Consider the following 27891-nt stretch of genomic DNA (forward strand, 5'->3'; position numbering starts at 1 on the left):
CCTTGAAATTGGATAAGTTACCAGGCCCAGATGAAATAGCTCTAACATTGTTGTACAAAGCAACTGAGGAGATTGCAGTGGCTCTGACATCCATTTTCAAATCCTCTCTGGCCACAGGAGGTGTGGCAAAGGACTGAAGCACTAATGTAGTACCATTATTCAATCAGGAAAGTAGAAAACTACAGATCAGTGACTCTAACATTTTGGTGGTATTGAATAAAAGATCTGAGAGACAGAATTAATTTCTATGTGGACAGGCAAGGATTAGCCAAAGAGAGTCAGTGTGGCTTTGTAAGGGGAAGATCATGCCTAACAATTTTGATTTAAGTTTTTGTGAAGGTGACCATGTGTATAGGTGAGCGTAACACAGTTGACATAGTCTACATTGATTTCAATAAGGCTTTTGACTAGGTCTTGCATGGCAGATTGATTAAGAAGCTAACAGTCCATTGGATCCAGGGCAATTTGGCAAATTGAATCCAAACTAGGTTTGTGATAGGAGTCAGAGGAGTGAAGATTTTTTTTGTTACCGGAAGCCTGAGTCCAGTTTGACATCGGGTCCCTTGCTGTTTTTTGTGTATATTGAACATTTAGACATGAATGGAGGCGGCGTGATCAGTAAGTATCCAGATTATACAAAAATTGGTGGTGTGGCAAATTGTGAGGAGAAAAGCCTTAGACTTCAGGACAATATACATGGTCTGGTCAGATAGGTTAAAGTGTGGACTGCAGATGCTGGAGGTCAGAGCTGAAAATGTGTTGCTGGAAAAGCGCAGCAGGTCAGGCAGCATCCAAGGAGTAGGAGAATCGACGTTTCGGGCATGAACCTGAAGAAGGGCTTATGCCCGAAATGTCGATTCTCCTGCTCTTTGGATGCTGCCTGACCTGCTGTGCTTTTCCAGCAACACATTTTCTGGTCAGACAGGTTGAATAGTGGCAAATGAAATTTAATCCTAAAAAGTGAGGTGATGCATTTTGGGATGACTAACAAGACAAGGGGGTACATGTTGAATGGTATGACCCTAGTCAGTACAGAGAATCTGTAGGTGTACATGTCCATGGATCACTGAAGGCAATAGGACAGGTAGATAAAGTGGTTAACAGGGCACACAGGATACTTGCACTTATCAGTCAAAGCATTGAATACAAAAGCAAGGACTTTATGATAGAGCTATATATAGGATTAGTTAGGTCACAATTGGGATATATATTTAATAAGGGATGAGATAACAGGAGACTTAGATCTTACTAACAAGATTATACAAAGTCACAACAAATTTTTTAAGGGGATGGTGTGTTTGACAAACCTACTGAAGTTATTTGAGGACGCAACTTATAGATGAGGTGAACTGGTGGACGTGGTGTATTTGGATTTTTAGAAAGTTTTTGATAAAGTTCCACATTAGAGATTAGTGTACGAAATCAAAATGCAATATACTGGCATGGATTGGCAATCAGTTCAAGGACAGGAAGCAGAATAGCAAATGAATCATTTTTGGATTGGAAGGTATTGACAAATGGGATACTTCAAGGGTCATTGTTTGAGTTCCAGTGATTCTTAGTATTTATCAAAAATGTGTATGAGGGAATCAAATGTAATATTTCCAAGTTTGCTAGTGAGAATGATGTAAAAAGGAAGATTTAGAAAACTTGAGTGAGCAATTTCATGGTAGAAGCAGTATAATGTTGATAAGTGACAAATTGTACATTTAAGTAGAAAAAAAAGCATATTATTTAAATATGTTAAGAAAGGTGGGCTGGAGTAGAAGGCCAAGCTTGCTGCAACTATACAAGGCCTTGGTGAAAACACTCTTGGAATATTGTATGCAGTTTTGGACATCTGACCTAACAAAAGATATAATTATCATAGCCAGAGTGCAATAGAGGTTCATCAGATTGATTCCCACAACGGCAGGTTTGTCCTAGGAGAAGACTGAGTCAGCTGGGCCTGAATTCACTGGAGTTTAGAAGAATATGAGATCTCATTGATATATATAAAATTCTGGCAGGCTGGACAGACGATGCAGAGATGATGTTCACCCTAATTAGTTTTTCTAAAATAAGGAATTACCGTCTCAAGATAGCCAGTGGGCCATTTCCAGAATGAGATGAAAACTTTCTTCACTTAAGAGGCTGGTGAACTTATGGATTTCTTTATCATAGAAGGCTGTGGATGTCAAATCACTGAATATATTTCAGACACTGCACAATGATCAACACGCATGTTGGGGGGGGGGGGGGCGGGGTTCCATCCTGGTGGGTGAACACTGGCAGTCCAGGACATTCAGCCTCTGACCTTCGGATGAGCGCCCTCCAAGGTGGACTTAAGAGATATGACACAATGCAAAATCACTGAGGAGAGACTGATAGCTAAGTTCTATACCCATGACGACAGTCTCAACCACGATCCTGGGTTCATATCACACTACAGGTAGTCTCACTGCACTATATACACTCACACACAGACTCACACATACTCTTGCACATGTACTTGCACATGCACCCTTTCCCACACACAAACACTCACACATGCACACTCGCTCTCATATAAACACACAAGCATACACTCACACTCTCTTTCTCAAAGTAAAAAGTGAGGTCTGCAGATGCTGGAGATCAGAGCTGAAAATGTGTTGCTGGTGAAGGGCTTGTGCCCGAAACGTCGAATTTCCTGTTCCTTGGATGCTGCCTGACCTGCTACGCTTTAACCAGCAACACATTTTCAGCACTCTCTTTCTCACACATACACACAATCTCTCTTAGCCACATGCACACACGATGGATGATTATTTCTTTCAAGATACTTTTCGGTCAAAAAAATCCCACACATACATGCTAGGGGGAATTATTTTAGTCAAGACTCGTTTCTGTCAAAGAAAACCAGACCTCAGCTTAAGTCATAGACAGAAGCGGGATCTCATACCTAACGTGCATTGTCTAACCTGAGATATCACCTAATAAAAGCAAATTACTGCAGATGCTGGAATCTGAAACCAAAAGAGAAAATGCTGGGAAATCTCAGCAGGTCTGGCAGCATCTGTAAGGAGAGAAAAGAGCTGACTTTTTGAGTTCAACTGACCTTTTGTCAAAGGGCAAAGGGTAAGTTAGACTCGAAATGTCAGCTCTTTTCTCTCCTTACAGATGCTGCCAGACCTGCTGAGATTTCCCAGCATTTTCTCTTTTGTTCTGAGATATCACCTCTTGTACATTGATAAAACCTTTAACTGTCGAGGACAAATACTTGAAAGGAATCTGGATTTTGCATTTTAATCATCATTCTACCTCATAACTGATTAAAGGATTCAACAAGAACGACTAATTTTAAATTTGTTAAATTTTTGCTGATAAATACTGTGTCTTATACCTTCTACCATACCAGACCTGAGGAAGGAGCAGAATTCTGAAAGTTTGCAATTTCAAATAAACCTGTTGGATTATAACCTGTTGTCATTTGATTTTTGACCTTGTCCATCACTGTTCAACTCCAGCATCTCCACATCATCCCATTTAAGAAATAAATAGAGATACCCGAGATTACAGGTCTAAAGAGATGTTGAGATATAAAGCACTAGATTATAGTCGCATTGTTTAGACTCCTGTAGCTAATAATGATTTCATTTTAAAAATGGTCAGCCTAAATTCTCTAATATTTCGTGGAGCTATTTGGTGTATTGCAGTTAGTGGCACCGTTATTTTCATCACCGAGAGAATGAACAGTTTAAAACTTGTTATTTAGCTTGCTTTCATTTTATTATGTAAATCATCTGCCCAGGCCCACAGCTGGTTCCATTTAATCAAGTGAAAAGCTGGCACATGATGACAAATGCCTACTTTAAGGGTTCATCTTGCCAAATGCTGATACTAACCCAGTGCAGGTAAGGGACTTGCTATTATTGCACAACAATTAATCCCTGGCACGGGTGCTTACCAGTTTCAGTGATTCTCCACATTCAAAGGCACATTGCCTGATTGAGGGCCGTCGCATTGGGAAGTGTAACACACCCTGCTGAGAGCCACATGCCCACCCCCTTCTCTCCCTCCAACAACCTTATTCCCCACTTGAACCCATTCTCACCATCACTGACCTGGAAACATGGGATCTTGCTGGGACATTTTTCCCTAGAGTGTAGAAGACGAAGCAATGACCTCATAGAGTTCATAAGACCATGAGGGGCATAGATAAGGTGAATAGCTAAATTCTTTTCCCCAGTGTAGGGGAGTCCAAAACCAGAGGGCATAGGTTTGAGGTAAGAGGGGAAAAGGGGGTTGAGAGGCAACCTTTTCGTGTAGAGGATGGTGTATGTATGGAATAAGCTGCCAGAGGAAGTGGCAAGTGCAATTACAACATTTAAAAGACATTTGGAGAGGTACATGGATAGGAGAGATTTAGAGGGATATGGGCCAAACACAGGCAAATAGAATTTGTTCAGTTCAGGAAACTTGGTTAGCATGGACAAGTTGGGCTGAAAGGCCTGTTTCCGTGTTGCTGCTGCCAAACCTGCTAAGTTTTCCCAACAATTTGTTTTTATTTTTCTGTCTCATATTTTGTAATATTTTGCTGTGTCTTACGGTGCTGCTTCACAGCACCATCATGCAGAAGCATTGCTCCAAAAGCTAGTGCTTCCAATTAAACCTGTTGGACTATAAAGCCATCATCATGTTGACAGGCGGAGCGGCTGGTCTGGGCTGAATGGCCACTCCTGCTCCTATCATCTGTGTTTCCAATCAAGGGAGGACCGACAAGGATATACTGTCAGTCATTAGGCTCAGATGACAGAACTACCCGAGTGATTAATATTTTCCAATTACATTCATTTGGTAAGGTCTTCTTGCATGTATCCTTCACATGGCCTATGGAGTTGATCACTGACAGACAATATATTACCGGCTTTATCTTGGAGAACTGAACCTAAAGCTCAAATCCCTTCACCTTGATTGCTCTCTCAACCACATTACTCCATCTTGTGTCTCTGTGATCAGCACAACCCTGGCTCAATATTAACCAACATTATTTATCTGAAAACTGGTACACAGCTTGCATACATCAACAAATTGAGGGGAGCCGGCCGACAGTCCTTCCAGCCCACCCGAGGTTTCCATCTGCAATTTAGATTTTGCGTCGGAAAGGGCAGCAGCCTGTAACGCATTAACTGGCGAGAAATGATCCGCCAGTTCGTGCGGTTCCTGTCCACGTCTAGTTAGCTCCCACCCTTCATCACAAAAACAACTCATGGATTGCTGCGTTTGTGGACTGCGCTCAGAACCGCTCTCGCTTCTTCCCGGTTTCGAGGGGGCTTCACCGCGGGAAAGACATTTTGCTGAAACGGCTGAGGGAGGCTTTGCAAATGTCCGAAGCGAGAGAGCCAAGGGAGAGGCTTGTGAAAGCTGGGCGGAGGGAGGGTCTGGCACCTCCCACTCGGGGCTCTGAGAGATTTTAGTGAATGAACATGCTATGGGCGGCAAAACCGGTGACGTGCAGGATATTGCGTGTTTTCTGGGGAAAGAGAATGAAGTGCAGAGTGTGAAAATGAGAGAGGGAGATCTGTGCCCTGGGGCTCTGACTGACTGACTGCAGGAAGCAAGCAAGCAAGAAGGGAACTGGAGATTTGCAGAGTCCGAGGACTCTTCCCCTCTGGCTGAGTGCAACTGCTCCTGGAGGTGACTGGGAGCTGCAGGACATACCTTCTCCGCCGGGTTTTCAGGAGCCGTGGGAGGAGGAGGAGGAGGAGGAGGAGGAGGAGGGGGCGGTGAACCGAGCTCTGCACAGGAAAAGAAAAACCGCTTGGGAGGCAAGTGTGGGGCGGGGTGGGGTACTGCTTGCCGCCGGGGTCTAGGGGAGGAGGTGGGGGGGTCAAACATCACCAACTTGCCCCCTTCCTCCCTCCCTTCCCCTCAACTGCCTGTCGAGGAGGAGTTGCAGCCGTTTCGGATCTCCCTGCTCTGACTGTGGGGAAGCGGGCAGCTTCACTCTCTTCCCCACCCACACCCCCCCACTCCCACCGCTTTGGGATTGTCGCTCGCTCCCTTTTCCTTCCTTCCTTCACTCACCGACTGTGAAGCAGCCAGTGGCTGTGGCAAAGCCTCTCTCTCTCTCTTCCCCCCCACTCCCCTCTCACATCTACCATCTATCTACACGTCAGGTTTCGGAGCGACTGGGCTGGAAGAGCCGACAGTAGCAGGGCACTACACAAAATCCCTAGCTCACTGCCATCACAACGAGAGAGGGAGCGTATGTCAGACAAAACAACCCCTTTCTCCTTCAACGGACGGAGCTGAAAAGTCTCTCAAAACCACCCCCCGGGGCCAGTTCCTCATCTCCTCGCAAACATCAAGACAGCAAACCCTGTCCAAAAGCAGCAGCGGCGGGGAGGGGGAGGAGGAGGAGGAGGAGGGGTGGGAAAAATAAATAAGAGAATGCGCTCAGAATAAGAAGATTTGCAATCGACCGGAAAAAAAAGGAGGTTAAAAGGAAAAAAAAGAGTCCGTTGCCGCCAGGCAAGGAAAGTGGAATTAAAACGGGTAAAAGGAAGGGAAAAAAAAGGGGAACGATTTTTAACGAGGAAGATTGACCAAGAATGGGAACGTGTTTGAAGGAAGAAGATTGAATTGAGTAAGGTTGCAAGGGACCAAGTGAAGTTTGACATCTTGAAGGAGTTTTTTTTTGGGGGGGTGAAATAAAACATTTATCCAACGAAGTGGACCCTCCAAATGCTTGCAGGGATGTGCTGCTGTTGGCTGTGATACAGGATTTGAACATCTTTGTTTCAATTTTTTTTGTGGGTTGTTGTGACATATTTTATCACCATCATCATCATCACCTCCTCCTCCTCCTCCCGGCTGGATCGAGATGCCGTACAGTAGCCGTGAGTTGGTTTGCCATTACCTGTACTACCGGCTGTCCCGCCAGGGTTTCGTGTGGGAGGAGCCCCTGGAGTCAGCAGCCGGCTCCCCGACCCCCGCCAGCCCCCCGAGCCCCGGGCGGAGCCGGGCCAGCAGCAGCGCCGCCGCCGACAAAGCGCACCGCGTGCTCCGGGAGGTGGGCGACAGCTTCGAGCGCCAGTACCAGCAGGAGTTCGCCGACATCGCGCTGCAGATGCGCTTCGAGCCCGAGAGCGCCCGCGGCCGCTTCGAGGCGGTGGCCGAGGAGCTGTTCCGCGACGGGGTCAACTGGGGCCGGGTGGTGGCTTTCTTCGTGTTCGGGGGCACCCTGTGCGTGGAGAGCGCCAAGAGGAGGGAGATGGCATCGCTCGTCGACAACATCGCCACCTGGATGACCGCGTACCTGGACAGCAGCCTCACTGACTGGATCCGCGCCAACGGAGACTGGGTATGTAGAGAGTGACTAGGACAACACCTTCCCCTCCCCTCCCCTCCCCTCTCCCCTGACCCAAACCTTACCCTCTCCCCGACCCAAACCTTACCCTCTCCCCTGACCCAAACCTTACCCTTTTGACTGTTCATGAGATTGTCAAACATCTGCCCACAACTTCACCTGTAGGGGAGTGTGTTTGGCGGTCTGTTTTCTGCCCACATGCATCACCTACACACCTGCCCACACAATTAAATGTTCCCCCTCCGTATCACCATCACTTTTGCTGCCCACTCCCGTCGCCCAACATATCTACACAGCTTCTACCTTCATCCACCTCCGGCTATGGTTTGACTGGCCATCTCTTTTTCTGTCTTGATCCACAGGTGGGTGTTTGTAAATGTTTCCGAGGCCACGTGCTCCTAGTTATGTTTGAATGCCGATGTAAATGCAACTGTTTATGCATGGCATTCTTGTTCGGTCATCAACTATCCTAAAGTTGAGTATTTCTGTTGAATATTTAGCCAACATTCCTCCTCCAGTCTCTATTGCGAATGCGTTCTGCCCCCAATCTTGTATTCTTAGAGAAACCTTGATAAGCTGTGAAATGCTTTGCTGCTTCCTGAACAAAAGAAAACTTCCTATTGTTTTATGTTCATAGCTTTTTAAGGTACACATTTATATTGTAAACTATAAATCATAGTGTACCACTTCAAACCAATTGGCAGCCAGCTACTCAATGTGTAAAATGTTACCATCCATGTTCTATGCAAGGCTTGTTAGTTGAGTGATGACCTCATTTCTTAGATGTACAGGTTTGGTGTTTGTCTGCATCTACTGTAGTCACCATGATGTGACATAGCAGGACCTAACAGTATGTGGTTTTGGCTGAAGTATAATATAGTGTCTGTGGGATAGTTTGGTTGAAAGATTTAAGTGCTAACCAATAGGTGAGCAGTTTTGAATAACACGCAAGGCTTCCCAAAGTGGTGTTGAGAACTGAAACTTTGGAATCCCAAATACTGAGACAACAATATGGAGTTTTGATAGAGTTATAACAGCTGTACTCACTCACACACACACACACACACACACACACACACACACACACCTCACTCTCTCTGTTTTCGTTAAGGGGTCATGACCATTTTCAAAGTTTGAAATGGTGTCACAGTGGGAAAATGTTTGGGAAACAAACTATCAAGGATTTTTTTTTGACTGTGATATATGTTCATGGTTGAGTATATTTCTAGGAGAAATTTCCTGTCATTAGACTTGCATGTAAGTCAATAAGATAAATCTTAAATTTTATTTTGATATTTCTCTATTCAAAATCTTTACTAAGATTGCTCATCAATTAAAAAATGTTCAACACTCAACAAAACATTGGTGTTTAATATTGTTGTAAACACTTTAATCACTACTTATTGTTTATCTGGCATTATGTCTGGTTCTTTTTTTTTAGTCAACAGCATATGTTCCTTTTGGGGGATTATGGGTTTGTCCTCCCTTATAAATCTTTTCTTTCTCCATCCTACATCTACACATCTGTTCACAAAATATCTTATTTATATATGCAAAATATATTATCACAGCTACTGTATTATCAAGGATAAATTCAACTTAAAATCCTGATGAGTTGTTTTCAATGAAATAGTTCAGTTGTATGGAATATAGGACCTTTAGCAGACGTAATGTCAACAGTTAATCATTTAGTTAAATCTTCGAAAGCAATTACAGATAATCTGTTTAACAATTGCAAATGAGAACTTTGTTAAGTTCTCTTCAGATTAATTTGTGCAGCAAAACTACTTTAAAACACCAAATGTAAATACTTGTGTTAAGTACCTTAAACTTAATTATGATTAGCCTCCAGATTAAACAAATAATATGAAATTAAAACATTTGCATCCATATAGCATTGTTTTTGTCTTTAAGCTGTTCCAAAGCACTTTACAGTTATTACAACAATGACTAACTTTAAATGTAAAGATTTATAGGGCAAACCTCGATAATGGTTACAAACTACAAAAGCCCAGTCCAGACCACTGCTTTTACTTTACAATTCTTTTTTCTTATAAAAATTAACAAAATAGTTTGAATATAAGCATTCAAAATGCAGGTCCTATGTGAATTAAAACAGCTTTTTGCTTTTTTTCACAAATGTAAATAGTCACTGTTCTTTCTTTCAGTTGTTCTTTGTTTTTTAATTACTGCTTTACAGCAGACACTTAGGACATGAAGATTGAACAGGAATGAAGCTTTACTATCTGTTGAACCAGTAATTTTGTCTACTATATGGGATAGGATGTCTTCTGTGGCCATGCTGCCCATATTCTGTACCATTCAAACTGGTCACAATATCATCATTCTTCAATTCCCATGTCAGACAATTAGCTTTTCCCTTTTGCATTACAAATTATACAACAGTTGTCTGCAGCATTCTTTATTTTTCTCTCTGCAAATCTGTTCTCTTCCTAGTTTCTGCGCTGTATATATCTCTTTTGGTGACTACTCTTTTGTGTTGAAACTTACGTGTTTCAAACAGATTTTAAATAGGTAGAGAATATGTAATCACTGAGTTGGTCAGAACTAGAGCTTCTAAATGATTAAAGGTAGTAGAAGTTAATATTTTTTAAAAGAAACTTCAGGTAGTTGAGAGTGAAGAGTTTATGGGGCTGTAGACAACAGGTAGGAATTTAGCAGTAAGCGCAAGAGCTGTTTCAAACAGCCAGTACAGAGGCATATGTTCTTTACCAGTGCTATGAGCTGCTGTACATTTCTATGATTCTAGCAATGACCTTTGCTCCATGATTTATGAAACCATGCCATTTCAAGATGCAGAGTTAATGCACCAAGTTTCAGTCCCACATAGTGACTGTGGTTAGCCTAAGTTTGGATAGCAATTATACTGTTTAATCTAAAATTGAGGTTGTCAGACAACATTTTTAAGGTTCCTTTTATATTAAGGAAAAGTTTTACTTGGATCTTATTGGAAAATTTCTATTTTACTCTAGGATCATGGAAAACATTGACAATTGCTTACTGATTTACAGTTGAATTACTCTTTTATTAATATTGCTTTTGTTCCATACAGTTCGTTAGATTTCTTTAATTTGATTGGAGATCAAAAACTGATAATTGATCCGGGCAAAGGGATTCTTAAAATTTTGTTTTTCTGGCATGGATTCAAGAGCTGACATCTAGTTACACATTTTCCAATTCTGTCCCATCTCTGCTCTGATTGAACATCTTCCATTAGTTAGATAAACCATAGTTGCAAATGAGTACTAGTTACAGGTGGTTCTGTCCATCCTGAAGTGACAAGGTTAAATATTTCTTTAGTTGTTGAGGGGTTTAGGGAAATGCAACAAGTCTGAATATATTCTGTGGTCGCAAATTATAACTAGAATTTTTTATGACTTTCTTCTGCATTTGTCTGGAGGTAAATATTTGTTTGTACACCACAAAGCTTTTCTATGTTTAACATCATCAGTAATTTTACAATGGTTAATGCTAGAATGATTTGATAATTTCTATTTATACCATGGTATGTTGGCAACCACTTGAAACTGTATATCAAATAATCTGTTTATTAAATTGCTCATGCTTGTGTTGAATGATTGTTGCAAATCAGTGAACAAGGGTAATCAATGGGCATAATTATATGTGATGGAAAAGAAGATTCACAATTGCAGGTTATTTTGGAATAAATAGAACGATTTACAAGAACAAAATGAATTTTCTTTTATTATTTGTGAAGTCAGCCTGTGTATGTCATGTTCAAAAAAAGCCTAACCTTTTTTGGTTGAAAGGTTGAAAATGTCTTGGACATATTAACATTCAATTACAGACCAAACTTACATGCTTTAATAGCTTTTGCAGCAAAATCTTCTTGGGTGTATGATAACTTAATGGTTTTAGCACAGTTAGTTGAATTTATTTTGCCAAGAAGATCTAATAATCTTCCTTGAAGTTAGTTGGAAATAAAAAACATCTTCATTGTACATTCTATTTTGTTAACTGGAAAGATGTACATACTATTTTCAAGCTATGCAAAGTTTTCTCTCTCCCCACTAAAGCATACTAGAATTCATTAGGAAGTTTTGTACAACTGGAATGTTAATGCTTAAGCAGCTATTCCATTCTAATTGAAACTTCCTGATAGTTCTTTTCCTTTAAATTACCCCATTCACAACTTTCTAAATTTAACAGTAAAATGGGTAGTTGCTATGGAGAGAAACCTAGTTAATGCTTCAAGTCTGGTATCATGTTGGACTTCACAACAGAAATTTTGCCAGATCTGCTGAATTCTCCAGCATTTTCTGCTCTTATTGCAGATTTCCAACATTGACAATATTTTGCTTTTATTAGAGAGTAGTTTTCTGCAATATAGTTACAGCCAACTACATCTTGTTGTGGTTTAATTGATTGTCAGGCAACTATTTTGTCTTATCTCATGTGTTTAATTATATGGAATCCTAGAACAATACAATAGGTCTTTCAGCCTATTGTACTTGACCTGGTATTCTCACATACCAGTTTGATGTGCTCCCCCTGATTTCCCCAGACTGTAATTTTAACCTTTTTCAAGTGTTCCTAGTTTTCAGAGGGAGAGGGTTAAACTGATTCAAGTTATTTCCCAGATTTTTTTTATTTGATTGGTTTTTAAACTGTGTTCTTAAACTTAAGATTCTTTTAAACTAAGTAAAAGCAAACCATTTAATGGTTCTCTGGCATTCTATCCTTTAGCAAAGAAAAACTAAAAACAACAGTATTCATGTAACAATATTTTTAGGCACAACTGAGTTGAAAGAAAGTTGCAAGTTTGTATGCATTCTTGGATTTTTGTTTTTTAAATGTAATGTATTTTCATATATGATACAAAATTGTAGAATAGACAAATACAGGAATACTTGAAAGAATAACAGAACTTGCTGGAAAAAAAGGTCTGTGGTGAGAAAGCAGAGTTCATGGTTCTGATCCAGTGATCCTCCTTCAGAATAGGAATACCTGGAAAGTATACTTATGTAAAACTTGTGTTGGTTTGGAGAAGGATATTGTCTTTGGAGAATTAGGAATTTACAAGTAATTTACATTTTGTGAATTAGCATTTCGTTCTCTGTCACAAAATTGGTGAAAGGAGGCAACTGAGAGAACACTATCAATACCAAACATAACAGATGCTGTTTGTAAACCTCTTAATTGTATCAAAGTTCTAACAAAGGAACTCTCCAGCTATAAAACTATGTGAAGAGATTTTCCCAAAGACTGATCATAATACATTTATGTAAATGCATATAGTGTGAAAATGGTGACAAAATGTGTGTTTACATTGTTGAATTTGTTGCAGTTTGTTTTTAATGCAGAAGTTATGTGTTACGTGTACTACTGTAGAAGCACTGTAGTATTCTTAATTTAGCAATAAACAATAAATTCTGTCGATGATTCTCGATGAGAATCTGTGACTGAAGGTGATATATTGAAAAAAGTGAATGCTTCAACCCAATTATTTTCTGTTAGTTTGCCTACTTGTGTAGTCTACACAGTTTGGAGCTCTCTGCTCGAACAAGACCCAAGAGTTAACAATGCAATTTCCTAGATTTGTTTCTTCTTCCTTAGTTCTACTGAAATTAGAATTGTAGGTAGAACTTTTAGTCTCCAACTCTGTTTTCAATGTTAGAATAAAATAAAGCTTGCTGCAGTTATTTACTTTTTTTAGAGCAGTCAGCTGAGTGTGCATGAGTGAGATACTGTGACTAAGACAGCATGTTGTTGACCCAATGACTGGATAAGGATTTTAATTTTAATCTATTTGTTTATTTTTAATGTTGCAACCATCTGTTATTCAACCAATTTTAGTTCCCTCTTCTTGTTAAGGTTATCTTTGGAAGCCTATTTAGAATTAAAAATTAATGTTTGTATATTGGGAGTATTCTTTTATTTGCCATAATATCACTAGATGAAGAGATGCTAGACTTGCATTAAAAATTGCATGGAGTAGAAAGTGTCCATAAAGAAATTTATTACAGTTTTATTATCTTGGCGTGTTACTTCATATTCCCCAATGTCTCTTGGAGATGTCAGAACAAAACTGGGCAGAGCACATGATCAGTTATAGTTTGTGCAAGGCAAACTCATGATGCAGATACAAATTGCGCTGTCTTTATTTGTGCGCAGAGCAAATGTCAGACTCCAGTCTCTATTATCTGAAGCATGTGAGTGCCTTGAACAGGGAGTAGTGTGCCATATGGTTACCAACAATCTTTTACCAAGATGTGCATGAGTTATCCACCCTGCACTCCCATCCTTTTATGTTCAGACCAATCCCAGCATTATTAGCAATATATTAAAGCAATAGATGAATGGAAGACAAAATATCAATTAAAAAGCTCGACTTAAATTTTAAGTTGTTAAACTAATAATATTCAAAATCTTTCAAGTTCTTTTCAGAATCTTCTGAGTATTTGGAGAATATTTTGTTGCATTTTTTGAATCATGGAGTTCCACCTGAATATGCAATGTGGCAACTAAGAATTGAAACAAGGGAGTTGAGAACTGGGAAAAGCTAAATTCTTTATCTATGCTTTTGTCATCATGGATCAAAGTATCTCTCTTCCCTAGTCAAACAATTTATTAAGAATTTCTTTCTTAGGTTATGATGTGTACATTATAGCCTTTCAATCTAGTCAGATTTCACATTACTATTGACATTCAACTCAAATCGATGGTACCAAGAGATCAATTTTTATAGAATGTTATTCATTTGCATACTTTACATGATTTGAACAATTCAAAGCAGGAAAGAAATTTTAATATGTAGCAAGTAATATCAAACCTTTGAGAGACTTTTATGGAGTCAAGAAACTTATATACTTCTGGACTAATTTATTTTAATTTGCTTGTAATAAATTTACAAACTGATAATTTTATGTTTGCTGTATATTTAGATTGAAAATACTTTGGCTGATTAAAGATTACATTAAATAGCGAGAATTTGTGGTAAGTTGGCATGGGATGTTTCCAGCCTTTTGTCTCATTTTGATATTAACCCACCAGTTGAAACCTAAAATTATTGTCTGCCCTGCTGACCAAATGTAGGGTAATGACAAAAATGGTGCAAGTCAAAAATTACTTTTTTAGGAAATCCCCAGGATGTTTTGATGCATCTTAATGTCTTCTAGTTTCTAATCTCCATTAACAACCAGAAGGCCTAATATAGAGTTACAGCCCTGAAAGGCTTGCAGCTGTGCTTGTAGATGTTCCCATATTTTAAATACAGGTTTAAGATGCCTAGAATTCCCTAGACTTCAAAGGAACAGCACACGTCTGTGTGTTGTGACTAATCAGATTCAGGGAAGGAAAAACTACTATTGATTTTACAGATTGAACACCCTATAGAAGCTGGACTTAGTTTTCCTTCCATTACATCCGTTTCATTCAGCCGTGATGTAAATTGGAATATCATACAGTGCACATTCATTTCTGTAGTGCCCAATGCTTTTGTAAACCGTTTAGTAAATGCTTGCATTCCATCATTTTATTCACCTCAAACATACGGTCTTCAATATGAGTTGGTATTGTTACTATTGTATATTTTGTACTACATGACTTCATTTTAATATTTGGAAGTAAACCTCCTGGAATGCATTTTAAATATAAAGTTGAATATCCATTTCAATTCAGTTGGATAATGTTTTCTTTCCCACAAGTATCAAATTTTCTGTCTCCGGGCTTTTTAAAACTAGCTGCAAGTGTTGTAAACAGTCTTGCATTTAATGGAACAACGAACTTCTTTACCAGGTGAAAACAAGTTGTCTCAAAGATTTTCTTTAGAAAAATTAGCAGTGGTTTTGCGGGAAGGAGGAGTGGGTGTGCATGTTGATACCAACTGAGCTGGTTGGAGGGTGCACATGAGTTTGTTTGTGTGTGTGTGTGTGTGGTGGGGTGGTGTGCTGTTAAGGAAGCAGCAAGAAAAAAATGTGCAGGTGTTGAGAAATCTAATTATTGGGACTTGTAAAGAAACCACTGATAAAATAATTGGAAAAGAAAGTGTGGGTTGTTGTAGCAGACCTCCTCCTCATCTCAACAACCCACAAACACCTACATCTGATATTTGATTTTTGTTTTCGTACTCTGAGATCATGCTTTTGGATGTGGTGCAGGGCACTCTGCCACGTGAAAGCAATGACTAAACTGTTTTTGTTTACTTTTTACTGAATGCTGCTTTGTTCAGAGAGTTAATAGAAATTAGTTATATCCAAATAATTTATTGCAGAAATGCTACTATATTCATTTTAAGGTTGAGCAGGAAAAGAAGAAAAACATTTGTTCAAAGGAAGCATTCAGAAAAAAATCTGGAAGAAATCCAGAATAGTTCACAACTTCAGAATTAGCACATAACATTTTGAAGACAACTATTTCAGATGAAAACTGCCTAAATAATTTTTCATTATTATTAAAGAAGTTTGACACCTGCTGATTTGAATTGATTTACCACATACAGAGCGATTGTTTTCTTTTGTTCCCCTTTATTGGATTATTCTGGAGTGTCCTACAGTAACCTCAATTGCAGGCCAAAAAGAACAATAACATACTTCACATTCATACTTAGTCAATCATCTTGAGAATAGCCCTCATGATAAAGTTATATCTACGTAATACTGTCTATAGTCAATCAGCTATCTACTTGGTTAACTTGGTATCCATAGGTCTCATTTACAAATATTTTTAAAGTTGCTTATCTGAAAAATCAATTTTTGATGATCAGATAAGCTCTCTGAATAGGAAAAATTGTAAACAAGAAAGTTATTGCTTTCAAGTGATATAACGAACTGTACCATATCCAGAAACAAGATAACCTTGCAGAATAATAAATCATATTTATTAAGTTTACTTTAAGTTTGCCACAGATGTCCTGTTGTATTGCTCAGTGTTCATCTGGGTCTGCTGTGCAGCTGAATGTTTTAGTATGGACCTATTACTAGCTAAGATGGGAATGCACCACTACCCAGATTATGGGTGCAGCATTGTAAAGGATGGATGGGGGAGCTTGTGCAGTAGAAATTGAGGTTGAAACAGGGTACAAAATTGTAAAGTGATGAAATCTGGAGCTAACAGAAAACAGTTGATGGCGTGAGGAAAGCATTTGATGTGGTGAATTGTGATGGATCTCCACTTTTGAATTTACTATTGGAATTCTGTCTTTGAAGTATCCTTTCCCATTAGTTGGAAAGGATATGAAAAGCATTAATGGTCAGCAAATCTGTCACAGTTTAGGTGTGCCAACCCATATGACAGTCACATGTTATGAAATTGATAAGCATTCCAGAAGTTGAGAATTCAACTGGTAATAATTTGTCAGATTTAGTTTGTTTAATACTGTGATTTGTAGCCAAGGAAAACAACCATGAAAACTGCCAGATTGCCAGAACCGAAATGGTTCACACATGTCCTTCAAGGAATGGGAGCTTTCAAGCCAGAGTTGTTTTGACAAAAATTGTAACTCTTATCATGTTGCTGATTCTAAATGCATTCCCAAGTTGTTTAAGTAAGCAAATTGCTGTAAAGTTCAATGATGAGAAGATTTGACAATGATCAAGGCATTATATCTGTCTTATGACAAAAAAGCATTTCAGTAGTTAACTGGTTCCTAACATCTGGGTTAGTGCCTAAGTTCAGAGAACTAGTATTAAGTGATTGAAGGATTAACCACTGATAAGTCTTCGGCAAGAAGAACTACATACTTGAATTAAAGATGTAGTTTATTTCATACTAACAAATTTAACAGGTTACATTGGCTTAAGACTAGTTAACTGCAATATATTTGACATATGATGATGGTACCGCCAGGCTAACTGAAATTGTCTGGTTGTTGACAGTGGAGGTAAGACTAATAGGTTGGAACTTAAGAAATCAAATATTTAGAAATCAATCAAGCAACAGCCTAAAATATTTGTATTAAAGGAATTACATTTATCAGCCAACACCTTGAATTCATCCATAACTCACTGTTCACTGGTATTTATATTGTACTATCAAGCAACATGGGAAGCTGCTATCATGGTGTGCTGTCAAGTGCAAGTGTCCCTGAGAATCGCAAACATTACTCCAGATCCATGAAATCACTTGGCTTTGAGTCAACCATACCCAGGAAACTTACTAAAGCTGCTTCTCTGTACTTGGCTGGGAACACTCACATACCTGTGACTCCATTTTACTGAATTATTTGTACACATCTGAGAGTCTAGATGATAACACTAATTTACTGGTGATGCCACTTTTGTGGCATAGTATCATCTCTTAAGATGTATGACTCAAATTTATAACTTTTCTATAACCAGCAATTGCTGCAATTCAGTAAATGACTGACAGTACAAGATTCTGAAAGGGCTTGATAGTTTAGACACAGGTTGTTTCCCCCAGCTGGGGATTTTAGAGCACAGCCGTGAGGTAAGGGACTGGTTATTTAAGACTAAGATGACAAGATGCTATTTCTCTCAAAGTGTTGTGAATCTTTGGAATTTTTCATGTCAGAGGGTTTAGGAGACCTCAATATTTAGGACTGAGTTGGGCAGATATTTAGTCTTTTGGAATCGCATGATACAGGAAGTGAAAAGTAAATGGAATTGTTTTAAAATACAGAGCAATTTCAAATGAGCTGTATCATCTGCTGCTGTGTTTTCTGTCCTTATGCAAAGTTTTGAGTTTGAAAAGAAACTTTTGTAGTAAAAGTGTCCTCTGTTTTTGTGTCATATTGATGGGATCTCCTTTGTTTCATATTGATGGGATCCACCAATCCCTCATTTAATTCTAGTCTGTGGGCCTCACTAGTATTAAGTGATTAAGGATTAACCACTGATAAATCTTTACCAAGACGAGCTACGTACTTAAGTTAAAGATGTAGTTTATTTCATACTAACCAAGTTAACAGGTTCCATTGGCTTAAGACTAGTTAACTGTAATATATTTGACATATAACAATGGTACCTGCAGGCTTGCCTGACTGTTGACAGTGGAGGTAAGACTAATAGATTGGAAGAACTACAACTGATCAGCAAACTAACTATATATTATATGTTAGTGGGTTGAGCTGTGCAAGGCCTTCAATTAACTCTTTCAGGTTAATTGCCTTACACAACAGACTTTTTAATAAAGGTCAACTGGCTCATTGTGTAGAATTTGTACTTTAATTATACTAGTAATTTTGTTCCATGGAGAAAATCTATCATTTTGTAAAGAATGTTTATGATTTTGTTATTTGTGGTAAATGGAGAAATCTTTCCATTCTTATAAATTACTTCAGACTCTACTAAACCAGAAAATGAATGGTCAGATGAGTCAATAATGTGAAAGACATAAATTTTGTTTTACTCTAATGCTTGTAATTCATCAAACTTATTATGTTTATATTTTCAGAGGTGGATAAATACAGTCAGCCATGTAAACCTATTGGAACTAACTTGTGGAAAAAAAAGAGGTGTCTGACCAACATATGCCATTCTTGACAAAAATTAGCCAGCAATCTGTAGCAATGAAGAATACATCATGAATTATGAATTGCCACAACTTGCCAGGCCAATTTCTGTTGCTCCACTGTTAACCTTGCAACAATAACATAACATTGCTCTGTTACTCTCTTTGTGATTTGCATGAACATGCTGCATTTTTATATCAATTCCTCATTAAAGTTGCTACAGGAAATAGAGCCGAGCAGTTAATAGCTTGAGTACGGTTTGACTGTGAGTAATAGTTAATGAGTAGTTACAAATCGATTTTGCCAGAAAGTAAATAAGTGTATTTTCATTCTTCCAATTTATACCTAGTCTAAGATTTTAAAAATGTATTTTTCTGTTTTTTTTTTCTCTCTCTCAGTCCAGACTTTCTTTTCCACTGTTTTTATTTCACGATGTATCCGATTTTGGTATTGAATTCAATGTCTTCCTCAGGCCTTCGTCTGTTTATTTCCCTACATTTGTGCCTGATAGGATCAACACTGTATCTATTATCCTCCCAAGCCTGCTATTGCTCAGCCCCTTTTGCATTTTAGCTCATGCTTTCAGCAGCCCTGTATTTTTTTAAAGAGCCCACAGAATATGGGAAAGACCAAGTCTTGCTGCTCAGTGCTCCACTCCGGCAAAATCTGGGGTGTATAAAGAAGGCTTAACAACGATTGGACACTTTTATAACCGAGAATGTTTAAACAGTTACAGTACTTGATTGGCTGGGTCATTGCCAATTCTTCTAGAAACATAAAATCATAGAGATGTAACACGGAAACAGAACCACCTGTCCAACTCATCCATGCTGTCCAGGTATCCTAACCTAATCTAGTTCCATTTGGCAGCATTTTGCCCATATCCCCCTCAACCCGTCCTATTCATATACCCATCCAAATGCCTTTTAAAAGCTATAACTGTACCAGCCTCCACCACTTTCTCTGGCAGCTCCTTACATACTCGCACCACCCTCTGTGTGAAAACGTTGCTCTTAAGGTCTTTTTTTTTATCTTTCCCCACTCACCCCACCCTAAACCTATGCCCTCTAGTTCTGGACTCCCCCACCCTGGGAAAAGACCTTATCTATTTATCCATGCCCCTCATGATTGTATAAGTGCACCCCTCGGTCTTCGATGCTCCAGGAAAAACAGCCCCAGCCTGTTCAGCCTCTCCCTATAGCTCAAATCCTCCAACCCTGGCAGCATCCTTGTAAATCTTTTCTGAACCCCTTCAAGTTTCACAACATCCTTTTGATAGGGAGGAAGCCAGAATTGCATGCAATATTCCCAAAGTGGCCTAACCAATGTCCTGTACAGCTGCAACATCACCTCCCAAATCCTATACTCCATACTCTGACCAATAAAGGAAAGCATACCAAACGCGCCTTCTCTAGGTTCCACCACCCCCACACACCAACCTTACTAGTTTTAATCCTCTGCAGCAGCTCTAGCAAATCTCCCTGCCAGTATATTAGTCTCCTTCCAATTCAGGTGCAATCTGTCATTCTTGAACAAGTCACTTCTACCCCAGAAATGATTCCAGTGTTCCAAAAATGTGAACCTTTCTCCCATACACCAGCTTCTCAGCCATGCATTCATCTGCTCCATTCTTCTATTCCTACCCTCATTAGCTCATAGCACTGGGAGCAATCCAGATATTACTATCCTCAAGGACATTATTTCTAAATTCCTGTGTAACTTCCTATATTCTTCTTTCCAATCTGTACAATGACCTCATGCTGGTCCCTCTCCCCTTTTGAGAACATTCTGCACCCTCTCTGAGATATCCTTGATCCTAACACCAGGGAGACAACACACTATTCAGATTTTTCACTGCTGGCTGCGGAAACATCTGTCTGTTCCTATGACCAGAGATTCCCCTATCACAATTGATCTTTTGGAACCCGACGTACCCCTTGTTACATTCGAGCCAGTCTCGATACCAGAAACTTGGCTGGCTGTTTGTGCTGCATTCCCCTGAGAGTCCATCACCCTCTACATTTTTCAAAACAGCATACTTGTTTGAGATGGGGATAGCCACAGAAGACTCCTGCATTACCTGCATCCCCCTCCTACCTTTCCTGGAATTAACTCATCTACTTGACTGTATCTCTGGCTTTTCTCCTTTCCTATAACTGCCATCCATCACACCCCCTAGCCTTTGTACATTCCTTATTGCCTTTAACTGCCACTTCAACTGATCTCCGCAATATGACAGGATTCGCAACCAAAGACATTTCCTGCAAGCATAATCATCAGTAACATAAAAACTCCATAAAAATTCACATCTAACAGCAAGAGCATATCACTCTGGATTTAGGTTTGCTCGCTGAGCTGGAAAGTTCATTTCCTGATATTTTGTCACCCTACTAGGTAACATCTTCACTGGACCTCAGGCGAAGCACTGTACCTGATTCCTGCTTTCTATTTATATGTTCTTGTCGAAAAAGCAATGACAACACCAACACAAAGAAAACCAAGCTTGGAAATAGAAAGCAGGAATCACGTACAGTGCTTCGCCTGAGGCCCACTGATTATGTTACCCAGTATGGTGACGAAACATCTGGAAACGAACCTTCCAGCTCAGTAAGCAAACCTACATCCAGAACCTCAACCTGAGCTACAAATCTTCTCAAAACTCACTAAGTATATCACTCTGCTAAAGCCATCGTTGCTCCTTCACAATCTACAGATGCAGAAAATAGCACTGTCTTTTTGCTCTTAAAAAATTGCTCCAGGATAACTTAATACTTATGGTTTATATTTTTTAAATTTATTCAAGAGACAGGTCTCAATAAAACATACAATCAAGAAAGAACCCATCCTACTCATTACTGTAGACTTATCGCAAGGTTACCTGTTAAAAACTATGCATTTAGCTGTTCCTGTGCTCTCCCACACAGGTTCCTCCAAGGTCAGTTATGAATTTCGCTGTTTGTTAATTTTTCCCAGATGCCCTGCAATGTCCAGAGTCGCATGAACATATACAGCAAAGGCAGTAATTATGCAGAATCCCCGACTCAGGCAACTGACTGTGTGGAGTTTGCACGTTCTCCCCGTGTCTGCGTGGGTTTCCTCCGGGTGCTCCGGTTTCCTCCCATAGTCCAAAGATGTGCGGGTCAGGTGAATTGGCCATGCTAAATTGCCCGTAGTGTTAGGTAGGGGTAAATGTAGGGGTATGGGTGGGTTGTGCTTCGGCGGGTCGGTGTGGACTTGTTGGGCCGAAGGGCCTGTTTCCACACTGTAAGTAATCTAATCTAATCCCTGCTGTGTCAGTTAGCAGAGTAAGTTTCCTTCTCTCTCCCTCATTGACCATGTGGTCGCTGCCTTTTGTCTGTCTTCCTCTCTTTTAGAAATACAATTAGTTTGACTTTTCTTTTTCTCCCCAAAGTTACTCAATGTACTTCCATTAGCAAACGTAGACATCTTGCATGTACCTCTTACAGTAAATTGCTGTCTTTTTGGACAGTTTCAGCAATAGCACTTATTCAAATTCAATTGGAAAAAAATCCCTGTTGTTTCTCCTCTGGCATGATGATCAGCATGCAGCTTAGTAAGGTTGTAAATGTATTGAGATATGGAGGCATTATTTGCATGGACATTGAGTAGAAAATACCACGTGGTGGGAATTGGTATCATTATTCTTAGTGTTCATTACTAGAGTTTACACTTGTAACACACCCTAGCCACTTCGGAACCATATGTAATGCAAATGCTTCTGACAAACATGAAGAATTAATCCTGGCAGCTCTAGCTACTCGAATGGATAGATCATTCTTAATTACACAGATAATAAATTTATTTACTCTATTCAGTCATTCATAATATGTAAGAATGTCAACCTTTGCATTGGTAGTGTCCCAACCTCTGGGCTAGAAGGTACAGATTCAAGCCCTACTGGGACCAGTCATATGTCATAATGTGTCAGAACCGATTGATTGAAAATATCTATAACAGAGAAGAAAAAGTGTGTCAATATAACTATGCACTGTTGCTGCATTTTCTTGGTGTATTTAAGATAATCTTAGCAATGAATGCCAGGCATTAGAGAATGTTTGTTTTTTCAGGCAGTTATTGCTTTATAGTTAGATCAGATGCATCTACTGCATGGAAGATGTGTGAATTTACACCATAATTGTAACACTGGATTGTTTTGCATAGTTGCAGTTATAATTCAGATGTAGTCCTGATTGGAATTGGGACCATACAGTGAACTGGGAATTGTGGAAGAGGAACCTCATGCCTAATTTGCATTACACAGGTTGGTAATGAGCCAAAATCACTTGAATTAATGTTAAGGCTGCAGTGTAAGTGCAATCTTTAACTTGCCTAGGTGTGACTTTATACTTGTATACGTCATCCCCACAGCTAACAACAAAAGCTTCTCTCTGTGCTTTGGATGTCTTTACATCCCAAGGTAGGTAATGTTACCTTATCTGCTGGCAACTTCCTTCACTGTTGGGCATTTACCAACACAGAATCAGGACATGCCCTCTCAAAAAAAAAGCAAACAGGCTTTTCCAATTTTTGTGTTTTTTTTTGTGTGTTTCCTGTGTCAAGCTCCATAGCCTTTAGTTTTTTAAAAAAAATTACATGAGATGTGGGCATTGCTGGCTGGCCAGTATTTATTACCCTTTCCTCGTCGCCCTTGAAGGTGATGGTGAACTGCCTTTATAAACTGCTGCAAGTATAATGCAGTTAAGTTAGCAGTTGAGCTTCGTGACTTCTTTTCATTTCAACGTTTCGAATGATTGTTATATTGACAATGTATTCTTGGATAAGGATAAAATGTCATATCTGAGCAATTTTTCACTACACTCAGAAATCCCATTCAACATGGATTTCTTTGTATTGCTTTGCATAATGGTTATTAGAATAGTGTGAATGTTTTGGCATTTCATCAAGAATAACAATATCAGTGTAATGTCTCCAAAGAATAAATGAAAATAGTTGCATCTGTTGGAGGTCATTTTATTTCCAAAAGGGACAATAGTATTGTCACCTCTTTCTTTCCATCTTTTTTTTTGTCAATAGGAAGGGTTATCAGATACGATTTAATTATATAACTAGTAAACTGTTTCATTTTGCCTCCTAGTCTCTGCTGGGTTGGGTTCTTGACTCAAAGACCTCATTGTTCAGAGAATAATTCTATAAGGAAATGTTTGAATATTATTTGAAATAATTTTAACTTTATGTAGACACTTGAGAGAGCTACAACGATTGTTACAATTTTAGAAAAGAAGTGTGGAAGCATAATTTGATAATTTTAAATGGTCTTGTGTTGCTTTGGCTATATTCTTGAGGAGAACTAATGAGCTTTTACTTCCATTGGACTGATTTTCTGTAATGAAATGAGCAGCCCTCATAATCCCTACTGCTTTACGTACGATTAGACAACTAGTTCCTGTGACATTTTTGAAGAAAAGGGAAGGTACTCTCCATCCTCTTACCTTGGTTGGATTTGAACTGAGACAACAGAAGCCAAAGGCAAATGTAGATTGAGCTTGTTAAATGCTTTAAAAAAAAACAAGCTTGGTACTTTTTCTTTCTATCTTAAGTATATTTTCAGTTGGATGTGATCATTATACATCAAAGGCAATGCTTGCAAAATTTCTTTAAATCACTGTCTTAGTTTAGGTCAGTCTATCTTTATTGGGCTACTGGTTTGCAAGGCCAGGGAGAGCAATCATAGAGTCTGGTTCTTTGTCTGTTTCCAAGTCTTTTTTTATGTATGCTTTATATTTTACAGACAACGTGGTCATTCAGATTGTGTAATAGCTCTGTTGCTTTGAACCTGGCCCTATACATTACTCAAACAGCACAATGCAAATAATTTAGTTTTATTGGCAGAACTATATATTGTGATACTTAATATGAAAATATTGTTTATTGTGACAAATATTTCTTCATTTAGTATTGGTGCATTAAGTTTCACTTTACAAATCTCAAGGTCAAGAAGGACCTTTTCTCGGGTACATGTTGGGCACTGTGCACTGTTAATTTACCTCATCCTGTGTTCCTTCAGCCCTCAGCCATGTCCAACAGAATAGTCTTAATTGCTGACATGAGGTTAGGAAGCAATGAGGAACAGTGGAATTTGGCACTCCCTTTGTAGCCAATAATAACTGTTGTTCAGAACAGTAGCCATCATTGGATGATCAGCTGTCAATTGGGTTGATCAGTGCATGTGACCGTGTGCCCAAAGCAAACAATCAAAACTGATAAAGTACTTGGCCAATGAACCTGAGCCCCAGTGATCAGCATATGCTACCCCTACCTGCTCCCTACTGATTTGGATACTTCAGGACTTTTTGATGAATGTGTAGGAAAACAGGAAAAAATGTGGATGATGCATGTTGGCTTAATTCTTCAGTGAGAATGTGGTCATAGAGAAGGTTGAGAGGGGAGGTGATGAGGAAATGGGAGAATGCGAGAATAGATATGCAGTTATTGTAAATAGAAACCTAAAAATCATCAACCAGCACGCGAGTAGTAAGCAGGCTGTAAGGGATTGAGTGGGCCCCATGAGGAACAAAGAAGATGGATAGGTTTTTAATGGGGAATGAGGTGAAAGTGAACATATAGCATTGAGAAAGAGCATCCATGATCATGTTGAAGGACTTAAATAGTCTATTTCACCTCCTAATTTCTATGTTTTCTATTCAAAATTGCAGAGCAAGGATAAATACCCAGAATCCTTTACATCAGCTTTTGCTAAAGAGGCAAAATATTGGTAGAAGTGGCAATGGTAGAATCAAGGAATATGGTGAAAATTGAGATGGAGATGGTACTGGAAAGGTTGGCTGTGCTTCTAGTCTGGATAGCTCGCATCCCAGCTTGCTGCAGGAAGTGGAGTAGAGATTGTGGAAGGGCTTGCTATGATCTTCTAATCTTTGATATGGAAGAGGTGCCAGAGAATTGGGAATAGTGGATGTGATACCCTCGATCGAGCAAGGGATAAGCTCAGTCCTGACAAGCACAAGGCAGTTTAACACAAATAGTGAGTAAGGATTTAGGAACAATAATAGAACGTAGAGCGGGCTGGTGAGGAAGATAAAGTCATCAGGCTCTTCTTTAACATAGAAAATCCAGTACACATTTTTCAAAGGCAGATTATGTGTGACTCAGCTAGCTTAATTTTTTGATTTAAGTAACGAGAACATTAATTTAGGCATTATGATGGACATATTAATGGATTTTAAGAACGAATTTGACAAAGTACCACATGAAAGGCTTGTTAACAAAATTGAGTTCATGAAAAAGGAGAATCCGTGTCTGATTGGATTAAAAAAATGTCTTCAGGACAGAAAACTGAGCTGTGGTAAATGGTTATTTCTCTGATTGGTGGATGTCAGACATTGGCATTCCCCAGGCATCAGTGCACGTACCACTTTCTTTCTGTTATAATAAGCTTGAGCCTTTGAATACAGAGTGGACTTTCAAAACTTGCAGATGTTACCAAACTTGGAATGGCAAATGTGAGGATGATGTGTGAATCACCAGCAAAAAGAATGGCACAGATATGGTTGCAGAATGGCCAGATAAGTGACAGATTATATTTAGTACAGAGAAGTGTGAGGTGCAAAATTTTGTTCAAAAGCATTAGGGAAACAAAAAGATTTAAGAAGTAAAAAGTGTGCAGGAATAAAATGATCTGATGGCACACTTATGCTGCTTGTTGAAGGTGGCCGGACTAAAGTAGTTAAAAAAGCATATGGAATCTTTGGAGTTTATTAATAGAGGCATTGAGTACGAAAGAAGGGAAGTTATAAACACTATTTAGGCTGCAGTTCTGGTCCTGGAAGGATGTGAATGATGGTTTTTGACAGGATGCAGAAACGATTTATCAAAATTATTGCAGGGATGGGGAATTTTATTTTTGAGTTTAGGTTAAAAGCTGGGCCTATTTTCTTCAGAACCAGTGTCTAAGATTATGCAAAATTTGGATTAGGTTGACCAGAAAAAAAAAAATCATTATCTGATATTAGAAGGATGAGTAGATAGAGATTTAAAGTTTTAGACAACAAATGCAGTGGGATTCTGAGGAAAACCTTTTGTTACAGTGGTTGATGTGAATGATTTGGAAGTTGCTGCCCATGAGGATGGTGAAATTGTCGTTTGCTTGTAAACTTGAAAATGTAGTTGAGGTAGCTTATCTTTGTAATTATTAAAAACATTATAGCTAGTGATAGTTTTAGTTAGTCTCTGACTGTGATCAGTCACAAATAATGCTAAATGATAGGCTACTTATCTTTACTTATCTTGTAATTCAGGTTTTGAAGATCAAGTCTTCCCACTTATTTTTGTGCCTGATCTTTGGTTTAGTTCATTGGTATACATTAAAATGGTGATGCCTGATCTTTGATTTCAGGTATCACTTTGCTGAGTGCAACAGCTCTGTCATATACACACCATTCTTGTCTTCAAACAGATTTGGACTAGCTTTAGAATCTTCTTGGAAATTAGCTTGAAAATGATCATGAATTATACACAGTAAACATATGGTTCTTTTAAAAACTGTAGCATGAAATATAGGTAAGTTCATGACACTGCTTCAAAACAACTAATACGCTTTGTTTTTATTTCACTGTGCCTTTAATCAGTCCCTGGGTTGAACGCCAATATTCAGCTGCTTTTAATAGATGCTTGACACCACTAAATATAATCTACTTTGTCTGAGCTGAGTTGATTCTGGATATTTTGACATGAATATCAGATATCAAGGCACAAATTTCTGTTCAGCATTGTTGCATTTAGTTTGCTGGCATGACCAAACCTTGTAAGCATTCTGAGCCATCATTCTCGATCACTGAAACTCTGTGTAAATAAATGTTGCACATCTTAATCTTGCATGATCGCAACTAAAACCTTCTTAACAAGTGTTTTGTTGTTGGCTGATGTAAGCAAGTAGTGTTTTGTTGATTTCTTTCATGACAAGTACTCCAAGACCAATGAATGCCTGTTGAAACAGACCATAGCAAAGATCTAATAGATTATTTTAAAAAGAAAATCAGTCTTTCTTCTATATTCTTCATTGGGACAGTGGCTATATATAGTCAGATCAGAGCAATAGCTTACTTGCCTG

At 39.0% G+C, this 27891-nt stretch overlaps 1 protein-coding gene across 1 annotated transcript in view; it reads left to right on the forward strand.

Moving 5' to 3' along the window:
- Positions 1 to 5849: 5849 nt before the first annotated feature.
- Positions 5850 to 27891, forward strand: part of LOC132815631 (apoptosis regulator Bcl-2-like) — a 160835-nt gene continuing 138793 nt past the window's right edge. The window contains exon 1 of the mRNA XM_060824586.1: positions 5850 to 7327. Coding sequence (XP_060680569.1) covers positions 6848 to 7327 — 480 coding nt within the window. The 5' untranslated portion in view covers positions 5850 to 6847. The remainder of the gene's footprint in view (positions 7328 to 27891) is intronic.

This window comes from Hemiscyllium ocellatum, chromosome 5 (assembly GCF_020745735.1).
Source record: "Hemiscyllium ocellatum isolate sHemOce1 chromosome 5, sHemOce1.pat.X.cur, whole genome shotgun sequence".
Lineage (NCBI taxonomy): Eukaryota > Metazoa > Chordata > Chondrichthyes > Orectolobiformes > Hemiscylliidae > Hemiscyllium > Hemiscyllium ocellatum.